Source organism: Arvicola amphibius, chromosome 12 (assembly GCF_903992535.2).
Source record: "Arvicola amphibius chromosome 12, mArvAmp1.2, whole genome shotgun sequence".
Taxonomy (NCBI): Eukaryota; Metazoa; Chordata; class Mammalia; order Rodentia; family Cricetidae; genus Arvicola; species Arvicola amphibius.
The window spans coordinates 16,810,107-16,822,501 of record NC_052058.2 but is presented as its reverse complement, the minus strand read 5'-3'; the positions used below and the strand labels follow the sequence as shown (position 1 = coordinate 16,822,501).

The window sequence follows — 12,395 nt, the reverse complement described above, 5'->3', positions numbered from 1 at the left end:
AATTCTAAAATCTAAAACTTGACAGGGTTCCAAAAATTATTGCCATCTTTTTGAAAATATGCAAAAAGTTGGCATAAAATAGCAACAGGAAGTATCAACAGCAGGCAGTTGCCGTGCAAGCGTGGTGACCCAAGCTCCATTCCCAGAACCCACTTAGAGGTGGGAAGAGAGAAGCAGCTTCACACAATTGTCCTCTTACCTCCATGCACCATGACACAACCACCAACCACATGTACACGTGTGCACACACGATAATAAATAAAAATTTAAATAGATGTCTAGAAGACAAAAAGCAATCATATACTATTGTGTATTGGTATTATACATCCCAGGAATCTGTCAGCATCACCTAGAATAGTATCAAAACAAAGGCTATAAAACATCATCACAGTACCTAGGGACTCATCCCTAAGATTTTCCAAAAAGAAAGACTCCATCCCCATATTTATGACCTAAGAATCACTACAGAAGCAAGTAAGAGAAACCTGACACTCAGCTCATCACAACAAAACAGCCAAGTCAAGAAGCTAAAGCCAGACCATCACAATGGCTAGCACAGGTGCAGCTAAAACCATCACCAGAAGTCAGCAAGGACTTAAATGCCATGAATAAATTTAATATAATAATTATCGATAATACTATAGTTAATATCTCATGCTATGTACCCATCTCACACATACAGAACATTTGGCAGGCTCTATGTCAACAAAGGCAGATGATGAGCCATGCATTCTGTAACAACTAGGCAATTAACTTAGGAATTAATAATAGAATTTCTTAGAAAGTCTCCAGGCTCAGATTTTTTTTTTTGTTTTTTCCTTGCTCACTAGGCAACCCAAGCTGGCTTTGAGCTTGCAGTCTTCCTGACTCTGCTCTTTGATTGCTGGGGATTATGGACATATATCCTTACACCCAGCCTCCACCTTAGGGAAATCTTCTAATGTGTGAGTGTTTGGCCTGCATGTATGTATGTGTGCCACGCAGATGGAGTGCCTTTGGAGGCCAGAATAGGGCACCTGATTCTCTGGAACTAGAGTTACAGATGAATATGAGCCAACATGTCTCTGAATCAAACCTGGCCCCTCGGCAAGAACAGCAAAGCTCTTAAATTTTAAACACTGAGCCCTCTCTCCAGTCCCCAGATAATGGAGATTTTAAATACACGTGTTCATAGGTTATAAAAGAAACCAAAATGAGCATTACAAAGTTTTTCTAATGTTTATTTATTTTTATGCTTACAGATTTTTCTTTTTTAACCTGCCTGTATGACTGCGCACCATGTACATACAGTGCCCCCAGAGGAAGGGTGTTGGATCCTCTAAGGCTGGAGTTACAGATGGTTGTGAGCCACCATGCGGGTGCTGGGAATTAAACCCAGGTCCTTTGAATGAGTTGTCAGTGCTCTTAACCCCTGAGCCATCTCTCCAGCTTGAAGAATTACGAAGTATTTTTTAAAAAATTTTATTATGTATACAATGTTCTGTCTGCATGTATGCCTGCCCACCAGAAGAGGGCACCAGATCTCATAGATGGTTGTGACCCACCATGTGGTTGCTGGGAATTGAACTCAGGACCTCTGGAAGAACAGCCAGTGCACTTAACCTCTGAGCCATCTCTCCAGCCCAATTACAAAGTATTTTAAATCAAATAATGACGGCCTCCAGGCAGGTATTCAAGAACAGACAGTCATTCCCCTCTTAGCAACAACCCAGAAGAAAAATATGTGTAAGGGAAATGAACATGGACCTTGAACACAGGGAGAGACCTTTGCATTTTCTCACAAAGCAAACACAGTCAAACTACATCAAAATTCCGTTTTTCATCTCTCTGAGTGGCGCTGTCCGAGGAGATAGGAGGAAAGAGCTCTCGCATATTGCTATGACAGATCTACCGTGGAAACTGCTGTGTACTAGCTGGGAAACTTACTATGTGGAGCCAGCAAAAAAGGCACAGTATGTGTGTGTGGGGGGGTATTGCCGCACAACTTGGTGACTTGGGTTTGATCCCTGGAACCCAAGTGTCCTGGTTATCTTTAATTGTCAACTTGACACAGCCATCTGACAGGAAAGCACACATAGAGGAATTGTCTTGATCAGATTTGCCCATGGGTGTGTATTTGTATTAAAAGGAGGGAAGATGTATCTTTCTTGGTTCTATAGAAAGGTTTTCAGAACTTAGAGAAATGGAGCCAATAACTAACTGGTTCCCTGTGGGTGGGAACTGAGTGACGGGAAGGGGGGGGCATTTGGTTGCTGTCGTTCTATTTTTCATATAGTTTGCTTTGGGCACTGTGAATAAATTATTCAAGAAAAATTAAGGAAAATGGTATCTGTTTTTATTAAACTGACTATGATGTCAAATGCTAAGGATAAGCTACAAACGGTGTGCAGAGGGTGATTTCATTTTCCACAAAATGTGGGGAAGTGTAAGAAGGCTGCTATGTCTATTTATGGTATAAAGAAAGATGTGTGGTCATTAATACAGGATATTATCATCGGTTACTTCCAGGTATAGAACACCTCATGTTTTTAACACTTCATGTGTTGTTCTAATTATTAAAAATTACAAACACTGCTTTTGATGTTTTAAAATAGAAAATAATGAAAACCTTTTCTCACTTTTGTTTTTACGGGTATGCATATTTTACCTACACATCCACTGTGTGCCACTTGCATGCCTGCTGCCTACAGAGGCAGAAGAGAGCACTGGATCCTCCATACCTGGAGTTAAAGACAGTTCTCAGTCCCCATGTAGGTGCTGGGAATTAAACCCAAGTCCCTCTGAATAGCTAGTACTCTTAACCACAGAATCATTGCTTCAGCCCCAGTAATGAAAACTTCTGAAATAATTAAGAACATTTTGAGTGGTTTTGCCACAACAACAACAACAAAAATGAAACTTGTATAAAATATAATGAAATTCAAATGTTTTGTGTATTTTTAATATTCTCTGATAATTTTATGTATGCATAAAATGTATTTTGTTTATACTAACCATTATCCCTCCCTCTTACTACTCCAAGATTCACCCTCTGTCCCCACCCCCTCCCAATTTAGTGTACTCTTCTTTTTTATAACCCACTGAGCCTGATTTGTGCCTCTCATATTTTATTTTATAGACTGTCACTGTATGGGTATACGATCCAGAAAGTTCCAGCAAAGAAGAGTTGCAATGGACCGCAGAGAAACCTTCTCTTGTAAGTACAAACATCATCTTAGGTCAGATCACACAGGCTGCCTTTTTTTTTGAGGACTGAGTGTAAGCTATAATCAATGGATAGTCTTCTAAGCTTCCTGAAACCAGCTTAAAACACCTTTAAGGCCCCCTTGTTCAGCTTCATCACTATGAATAGAATATCTTGACCTTGCGCTTGAACTCTACAATTGTAAACTTCTCTAGCCGGGCGGTGGTGGCGCACACCTTTAATCCTAGCACTCGGGAGGCAGAGGCAGACGAATCTCTGAGTTCAAGACCAGCCTGGTCTATAGAGCTAGTTTCAGGTTAGCCAAGGTTACTCTGAGAAACCCTGTCTCGAAAACAAAACCAAAACAAAAAACAATTGTAAATCTTTCTGTTGAGTATTCTCTCATGGAGGGGAGGGAGAGGGTCATTTCTGTGCCTTAAGGATGTGCTGTGAATATCTCTATTGAAGTAATGCCTTAAAAACATAGCTAAGGTGTAACACAGCAAATGTGTCAGCCCTTCCTTATATTTGTTACAAATTTACTACTTTGAAGACTCAGATTTTGTATTCTGTTACAACTAAAGCATACTGAGGAAAATCAGCCTGTCGCTATCTTAGTGGGGAGTGTGGGGAGCGGTGCAGCATGCGTTTGGTGTGGGGAGTGGAGACATGCCAGGGTATGTGTGTCTAGGCTGGAAGACAGCTTTGTGGAACCAGTCCTCTTCTTCCACCTTTGGATTCCAGGGGTTGACAGGCTTATACTACAGCCAACTGAGCCCTCTCAGCAGCCCTCAGAGGTGTATTTTGACTGGCCCCTGGTCACTGGTCATTAACTCGTCCTAATCCTGCCTAAACCCACTCATTGTCCTATTCATATCAGTGGTAAACGTTTCAATCTGCTGCTTAACTAACCTCCTCTTCCATGTCTGCAGCCTCCTACTATTTAGAAACGTGTTCACATTTGTGTTCTAATTGAGCACTGTACCCACATTAAGATAGGAAACCACTGTGGAATGAATATTCTTGTTTCCTTTTGTTTAACAAATAAAAGAGAAATATTAAAATACCCAGCTATTTATCTGCCTTTGACATATAGGCACTTCATATGAGGTTTTTTTGAAAGAGATTTTTAAAATACAAGGCTCACAAATTCTTACCTTCCATTCATTTATTAAATAAAGTTCTTAGTTTACATTTATACAATTATTGCAAAGATAGTTCCTTCTATTATCATCTTATACTTGTAGGTTGGTCACAATTTATTGACAATTTTGAGGGTTCCTGGTCAGTGTTGTGCAGAATGCCAATAAATTGCTGTTTATCTGAGATTTTCCTCATAGTGAGACTGGAGTTAGACGTCTCAAAAAGAAATGCCCCAAAGGTCCAGAGCTGATGCTGACGGTCTATACTACCAATGTGGCCTGGTAATGTGTGTGTGTCTGTGTGTGTGTGTCTGTGTGTGTGTGTCTGTGTGTGTCTCTGTGTGTGTGTGTCTGTGTGTGTGTCTGTATGTGTCTGTGTGTGTGTCTGTGTGTGTATGTGTGTCTGTGTGTGTGTCTGTGTGTGTCTGTGTGTGTATGTGTGCACTGCTAACCACAGTACACATGTGGAGATCAGAAGGCAGTTCTCCTTCTACCATGGGTATCCCAGGGATTGAACTCAGCTCATCAGGTTTGGTGGGAAGTGCCTTTAAGCCCTGAGCCATTTCTTGGGTTCACACTCCACTTTCTTAAAGCTGAAGTTTACAGAATTTTTTTTATAGTTTTTTTTTTTCGTATTTGGAGACTTATGTGTTACTCTGACTCTTTTATTTGGTCAATTTTTTTATATCATTACAGACTTATGTACTTATTCCATGGTCTTGGGTTATAACATGACATTGCCTTTTTTCTAGGACCCATTCATTAGACTTTTGTATCCCTTTTGACACCCTCCTCCTATTGGTTTGATTTGCTCTGATTTTAACCCTTTTCTTCCTACACTCTGGCACTCTACAGTGCTCCAAGCCCATCTTGTAGACTGTATTAGGAATCAAGATTCATTTGGAAGGGTATGCTCTGGTAATTTGGTGGTTGTGGTGGTTTGAGTAGGAATGGCCCCATTGACTCACATATTTGAATGCTTAGTCATCAGGGAGTGGCACTACTTGAGAAGGATGAGAAGGTGTGGCCTTGCTGGAGTAGGTGTAGTCTTGTTGAAGAAAGTATGTCACTAGAGGTGGGCTTTGAGGTTTCAGGCCCAGCAGCTCTCTCTTCCTGCTGCTTATGAATCTGGATGTAGAACTCTTAGCTACTTCTTCAACTTCATGCTTGCCTGCATCCTGCCATGTTCTCCACTGTGATGATAATAAACTAAGCCTCTGAAACTGTAAGGAAGTCCCAACTAAATGCTTTCTTTTGAAGAGAAAGGAGTGTAGGAATCAGAGGGGTCAAGAACAACCCAGGAAGGCTCACACAATTAACCCATATGTGCTCATGGGGGCTCACAGAGACTGAATGGACAACTAGGGAGTCTGCCTGGGACTGACCTAGGCACTCTGCATTTATGTTACAGTTGTGTAGCTTGGTCCTCTTGTGGGACTCCTAACAGTGGAAACAAGGTCTATCTCTGCCACTTTTACTGGCTTTTTGGACCCTACTTCTCCTACTAGATTTCCTTGCCCAATCTTAATACATGGGGGAGTGTTTAGTCTTACTGCAACTTGATATGCCATGTTTTATTGATACTCATGGGAGACCTGTCCTTTCCTGGATGGAGATGGAAAAGGAGAGGATTGGGGGTGGGAGCTTGGGTGGGGAGGGAATGGGGGGAGACCCTGGGAGGGGAGGATGTGGTGGCCAGGATGTAAAATAAATAGATGAATAAAAAGGAAAAGAGACAGAAAGGGAAGGAAGGAAAAAGAAAGGGAGAGAGAGAGAAAGAGGGGGGGAGGAGTTGCTGTGGTCATGATGATGTCTTCTTGCAGCAATAGAACAGTGACCAAGACAGAAGTTGATACCAGGAAGCAGGGTTATGCTGTGACAGGCCTGACCATGTGCTGCTTATTGTCAGAAACCAGACTTTGGGACTTTGGACTAGAAAAGAAGTTGAATGCTTAAAGCAGGGCTTAACAGGCCATCATGGTAGGAGCATGGAAGACGGTGGTGCTGAGAGCAATATAGATTATAATAGCTCAGACCAAGAGTTTTCAGAGGAGAAGAATATTTGTAAGTAGGGACCATTCCTCTGATATTTTGGTAAAGAATGTAAATGTTTTTTGCCTTTTCTGAAAAATCTACCTGAGGCTAAATTGAAGAGTTTTGGATTAATAGTGTTGGTAGAAGGATTTCAAGACAGCCTTGTATTGACTCTGTCATTTGCTTATTAGTGGTCACTCTTATGAACACATATAATGAAAAGGAGCAAGCCGTGCAAAGAAAGATGCAAAGTGCACAGTTTGAGGAGAAAAGGGGCACCAGGACGTGTAATTGATCTAAGTCCAGTGCTCAAGGAGATAAAAAGTTTTTTAAAAAGCCAGATGCTAAATGGAAAAAATGGGACTGGTGATTTCATGGTGAGACCCCAACCAGCTAAACTTCTAACTTGTGAAAATGAATTAGAGGAAATTAAGAAATGAAGGAAATCATTGATAACAGAAAGATGATGCAGATGTAACTGAATGTGAAAGCCATGTTCTAGCCCTAGCAATCAGCAGAACTTGGCAACCTCAGCCATGTGATTCTTGATTTCGATTCAAGGATACAAGAAAGGGGTCAGAGATCTTCCCTCCATAGCCAAGGAAAGTTTCTAAAACCAGGCTTGTGCCAGGGGTATCCCTGCATGGAAACCTGGAGAGTACATTGCATGGAGATGTGAAGGTGAAGCCTGGATTGCTTGCCGACCCCAAAATGTTGGAGATACCAGGGCTATGAACCAAAGAAAGCTGCTAACAGGAAGTAGAGCCAGTCCGGGGGAGAGAGAGAGAGAGAGAGAGAGAGAGAGAGAGAGAGAGAGAGAGAGAGAGAGAGAGAGAGAGAGAGAGAGAGAAGCTTTGCAGTCGGCAGAAGCTTTGCAGTCGGCAGAGCTGGAGAAAGTTGGAGCTGTGAAAAGTTCTTGACCTCAGACGCAGAGATGCAGAATCTGGAGTTTACACTGCTGGTTTTCACTCTTGTTTTGCTCCAGTATTTCCTCACTATGCTTCTCTTCCTCCCTTTGGTGATGTCTGTCCGGTGCCATTGTATGTTAGAAGTATGTTATCTGCCTTTTGATTTTGATTTTTACAGGGGCTACTGTTAGATAAGTCTCAGAGGAGACTTTGAACTTTTAAACAGCATGGAGACTATGCTGGGGGCCAGCCTCCAAGGAGCACAGGGCTTGAAAGGAATCCACAGCATCAGCACAAACTAGGCTTTTTTTTTTTTATCTGAGGGAGTTAGGGAAAAAGATACACACTCTCTTGATGGTTTCCTTCAGACCCTTTCTTTATTCTTATTTTGCATTGCCTATTTCTTCTCTCATCCTTCATGTTTCCCTCCTAGTCCATTTTAAGTCTCTTCTATCCTAACTCCATTCTCTTCCTTACAGCTTATATACCCAGCAAAATCTTTCAGGCAATATAAAAATTACAATTTGGTTACATTCAAGTGAATGATTACAACGACTACAAAACGAACAGTAAAACCCAGCATGTTTTCCATATCCCTTATGCGATTAAACATTTTACTATTACAGGTGGAAAACAAATTATGCCAAGAATCACATACATTCACACCCAAGAAACTTGTTATAGATAACCATGTGGCAAGCAAGCTCTTCCTCCCAGCCAGGTCTTTTACTGGCAGGCTACATTTTGCAGTTACAAAGAAAGGGTCAATTACTTTGTTACTTATCTTGAAAGATAATCTTATAAGGAATAACTTTTATATAAGAATCAGTCAACTCCACTTTAAATTTTTAGGGTACACATCCACTTGCTAATAGTTTTTTTTAATATCAGCAGATTGAGTGCAGAAATGGTTATAAGGAATTAACCATCACCTTTGATCATTAACCAACCCTAGCAAGAAAAGTACATCAGTTAGTAACAGACGAGCTGCTTTGTATTTTTTTCACCTCAGCTACGTGTCCTTCTGAACAAGCTGTTATCAAAACATCTGATCTAACCTGAAGCTATTTAAAGTTTTGTTTCAGCTAATGATGCCCACTGGAACCTGAAACTGAGGCTTTCAGCATTAAGAGAATTTGAGCCATCCTGGCTCCTGGAAAGCCATTTTTTTCCTTAATCATTAACTTTAGCTATGATCTATGCAGTTCATTAGATGAATCCCATAGGCCTTAGATGCGTAGCATTTCCTTGTATTTTTTTATCCATCAAATCTCCATATAAGCTAGCATTATTATTATCAATTAGACTGTACAGCTTAGGAAGGAATCATCTTCTTGACAACCCATAGATAAAAATTCCTAGTAGAGTGGGATGTCTCCATGAGATAAACACACTGCATTACAGGCAGTAGGGCTCCACCCACATCCATTCACACCATGCCAGACACCAGAGAAAGGTAGCAACAGTAAATGTGTAAAGGCACAGCAGAAGCAATAGCATTCCAGGGTCTGTGGTCTCAAGATTGACCTATCAAGAGAGTTTCCTCCTGGTGGTCTGACCCCTTGAGCTTCAATTGCCACCTGCTGCTCCTCTGGCATGGCCACCGGCAGGAGACTGTGAAGGACTCTGGGGACTTTGAAGTTTGACTAAATGCATTTTGCAATTATGATATAGCTATAACCCTATGGGGGCCAGGTAGTAGAATATGGTGGTTTGAATAAGAATGGTCCCCATAGGCTCATGTATTTGAATGCTTAGTCATCAGGGAGCAGCACTACTTGAAAAGGATTAGGGGTGTAGTCTTGTTGAAGTAGGTATGACCTTGTTGGAGAAAGTGTGTCATTGGGGGACGGGCTTTGAGGTTTTAAAAATCCAAGCCAGGCCCAGTGTCACTAATAGAGATGTAGAACTCTCAGCTCCTTCTCCAAAACCATGTCTGTCTGCATCCTGCCATGCTCCTCGCCATGCTAATAATGGACTACACCTCTGAAACTGTAAGCAAGCCCCAAATAAATGCTTTCTTTTATAAGAGTTTCCATGGTCATGGTGTCTCTTCATAGCAACAGAACACTGACTAAGACAGGAGTGGTATCCTATCTCACCTGGCAAAACAAACACTTGTCACTGCACTATACAGCATATGCCCACATATGTATAAATTTTCTATATATCTATATTATGTTAAGTTAAACATGAGTTCATATTCTCCAACTTAAATACATTATTACATGACTCATTCAACACTCAGGCTTGCTATCTGCAATTTAGCAATAAGAAATAACCTTGAGCTGGACAGATGGCTCAACAGTTAAGAGTACTGGCTGCTTCCAGAGGGCCTGGGGTTTTTTTTCCCAGCACCCACATGGCAGTTCACAACTATCTAACTCCAGTTTCTGGGGCCAATGCCTTCTTCTAGCCTCTGTGGGCATCAGGAATGCATGTGGTACATATAGCCAAAACATTCATGCATATAAAAGAAAATACTTTAAAAACAACATAAAAAGCCATCCTTTTATTATCTGTTAATTCATTTGTTTAATTTTAATATATATTTTAGTAATATTTTAATATGTATTTATTATTGGACTGTCATCACAAAATGCCATGGCCTGATTAGCTTCAAAACAAAACACACACACACACACACACACACACACACACACATACACAAACAGATTTATTTTCTACCATTTCCAAGGCTAGATTTCCAAGAGCAAATTTCCAGCAGATTCCATTTCTGGAGATAGCTTTCTCCCTGGCTTGTAGGTTGTGCATGGTAGCAGAATTTGATTTGAACAAGATTTGTTCCTTTGTGACTTTCTTCACTTGACACAAGATCTTCGTGTATGGTCTTTTTGTCATTTTTGAGACTGAGATGTAGTTCATTGTACCACATGCCACATTTTATTTGTTAATAAATGACAGTTGTCTTGTGTCTACTATGGGGCTATTGCAAACTATGCTGGTGATTCTACGTAGTGATATTTTGTTTGTGTTTTAACCAATAAAGCTTGCCTAAAGATCAGCATAGATAGCTAAACCACTCAAGGCCAGGCTGTGGTGGCTCACAACTTAATCCCAAGATTTAGGATTCCCATGTCTTTAATCCCAGAACTAAGGAGGAGATAGGAAGGGATATGGAAAGAAATTTAAGAAGAGAGGAGACAAGAACTCACTGCAGTCTGGGGTTTGGTGGAGACAGATGCAATCTGGAGATGCAGTCTGAGGTCAGGATCACCCCTTTGTTTGTCTGAGAACTGGTAGAGTTAAAAGAACTCTCCAGTGACTGGCTGTACTGCTTCTCTGATCCTTCAGCCTTCACTCCCTAATATCTGGCTCGGGGTTTTATTTATTAAGACCAATTAGAATTTGTGCTACAATTCTTTTGTTTGTTTGTTTGTTTGTTTGTTTTGTTGTTGTTGTTTTTTTTACCTTGGTCAATTCTTCTTAAATTTTTTTCTTTTTTGTTGTTTCTTTTTGTTTTTGGTTTTTTTTCCATTCAAATATTTACACTTCCTTCCCTCCTCCCAATCCCCTCCTGCTCTCCCACACCACCACCTCTCCCTCCCTGCTTGAGAGAGGGCAGGGAACCCTGCCCTGTGGGAAGTCCAAGGCCCCTCCCCCCTACATCCAGGCCTAGGGAGTTGTGGATCCATATAGACTAGCGTCCTCAAAAGCCAGAACATCCCCTAAAAACAAGTCCCAGTGCCTTTATCAATGGCTTCTCAGTCAGCCCCTATTGTCAGCCACAATCGGAGAGTCCGGTTTGATCACATGCTCATTCAGACCCGGTCCAGCTGGATTTGGTGAGCTCCCATTAGAACGGCACACTGCCTCAGTGGGTGGACCAACTCCTGGTGGTCTTGAAAACTTGTGCAACCACTTTGGAAATCAGTGCGGCAGTTTCTCAGGAAATTGGGAATCAACCTACCTCAGGATCCAGCAATACCACTCTTGGGAATATACCCAAGAGATGCCCAATCATACTACAAAAGCATTTGTTCAACTATGTTCATAGCAGCATTATTTGTAATAGCCAGAACCTGGAAACAACCTAGATGCCCCTCAATGGAAGAATGGATAAAGAAAGTGTGGAATATATACACATTAGAATACTACTCAGCGGTGAAAAACAATGACATCTTGAATTTTGCATGCAAATGGATGGAAATAGAAAACACTATCCTGAGTGAGATAACCCAGACCCAAAAAGATGAATTTGGTTTGTACTCACTCATTTGTGGACTCTAGCCATAAACCAAGGACATTAAGCCTATAGTTCACAAGCCTAGAGAAGTCAAATAACAAGGTGAACCCAAAGAAAAACATATATAGATCCTCCTGAAAATTGGAAGCAAACAAGATTGCCAGGCAAAAGTTGTGAGCATGGGAGTGGGGGTAGGGGTGGGAGTGAAGTTGGGGGAAGGAGAGAGGGGAGAGGGAAGGGAGAAGGGAAGGACTGGCAAGAGCTTGGGGGAGTAGGAGGGTGGAGATGGAGGAAGGGCGGATATAGGAGCAGGGAAGAAGATACCTGTATTAAGGGATCCATTTTAGGGTTGGCAAGAGACTTGGCTCTAGAGGGGATCCCAGGTGTCCACAGGGATGTCCCCAGCTAGGTCCTTGGACAGCAGAGGAGAGGGTGCCTGAACTGTCCTGGCCCCACTATCACACTGATGATTATCTCAAATATCACAATAGAATCTTCATCTGTTTGATCTGGATGGAGATAGAGACAGAAACCCTCATCAGAGCAAGAGATTGAGCTCCCAAGGTCCAGTTGAAAGGCAGAAGGAGGGAGAAGATGTGCTACAATTCTGCTTTAAATTCTTTTAGAAACCTGTAGTGTTTCTCACAGCCTTTGATGGCCCTGTGTTCCTGGTTCACAAAAGGCTCCAATTCTTCCATACCCCTCAGCCACACTTTGCAGGTTTTGTGGAGTCAATCAGTGATGTCGTTTTGCTTTTTGAAATAGCTATCCCCAACATAGGGGAAATCTCACTTTGTGTGCTGTTTTCTTGTTTGTTTTTTTAGGCATAACCTCACTAAATAGCTCTAGCTGGCCTCAAACTCAGAGATCCACCTGCTTTTTCCTCCTGAGTACGGGGATTAGAAGTGTGTGCCACATTG

At 41.6% G+C, this 12,395-nt stretch overlaps 1 protein-coding gene across 1 annotated transcript in view; it reads left to right on the top strand.

The window, feature by feature from the left end:
* The window catches only part of Catspere (catsper channel auxiliary subunit epsilon), a 95,310-nt gene that overhangs the window by 23,600 nt on the left and 59,315 nt on the right, over positions 1 to 12,395 (top strand). The window contains exon 7 of the mRNA XM_042054003.1: positions 3,119 to 3,196. Within this exon, the coding sequence (XP_041909937.1) occupies positions 3,119 to 3,196 (78 nt within the window). The remainder of the gene's footprint in view (positions 1 to 3,118; positions 3,197 to 12,395) is intronic.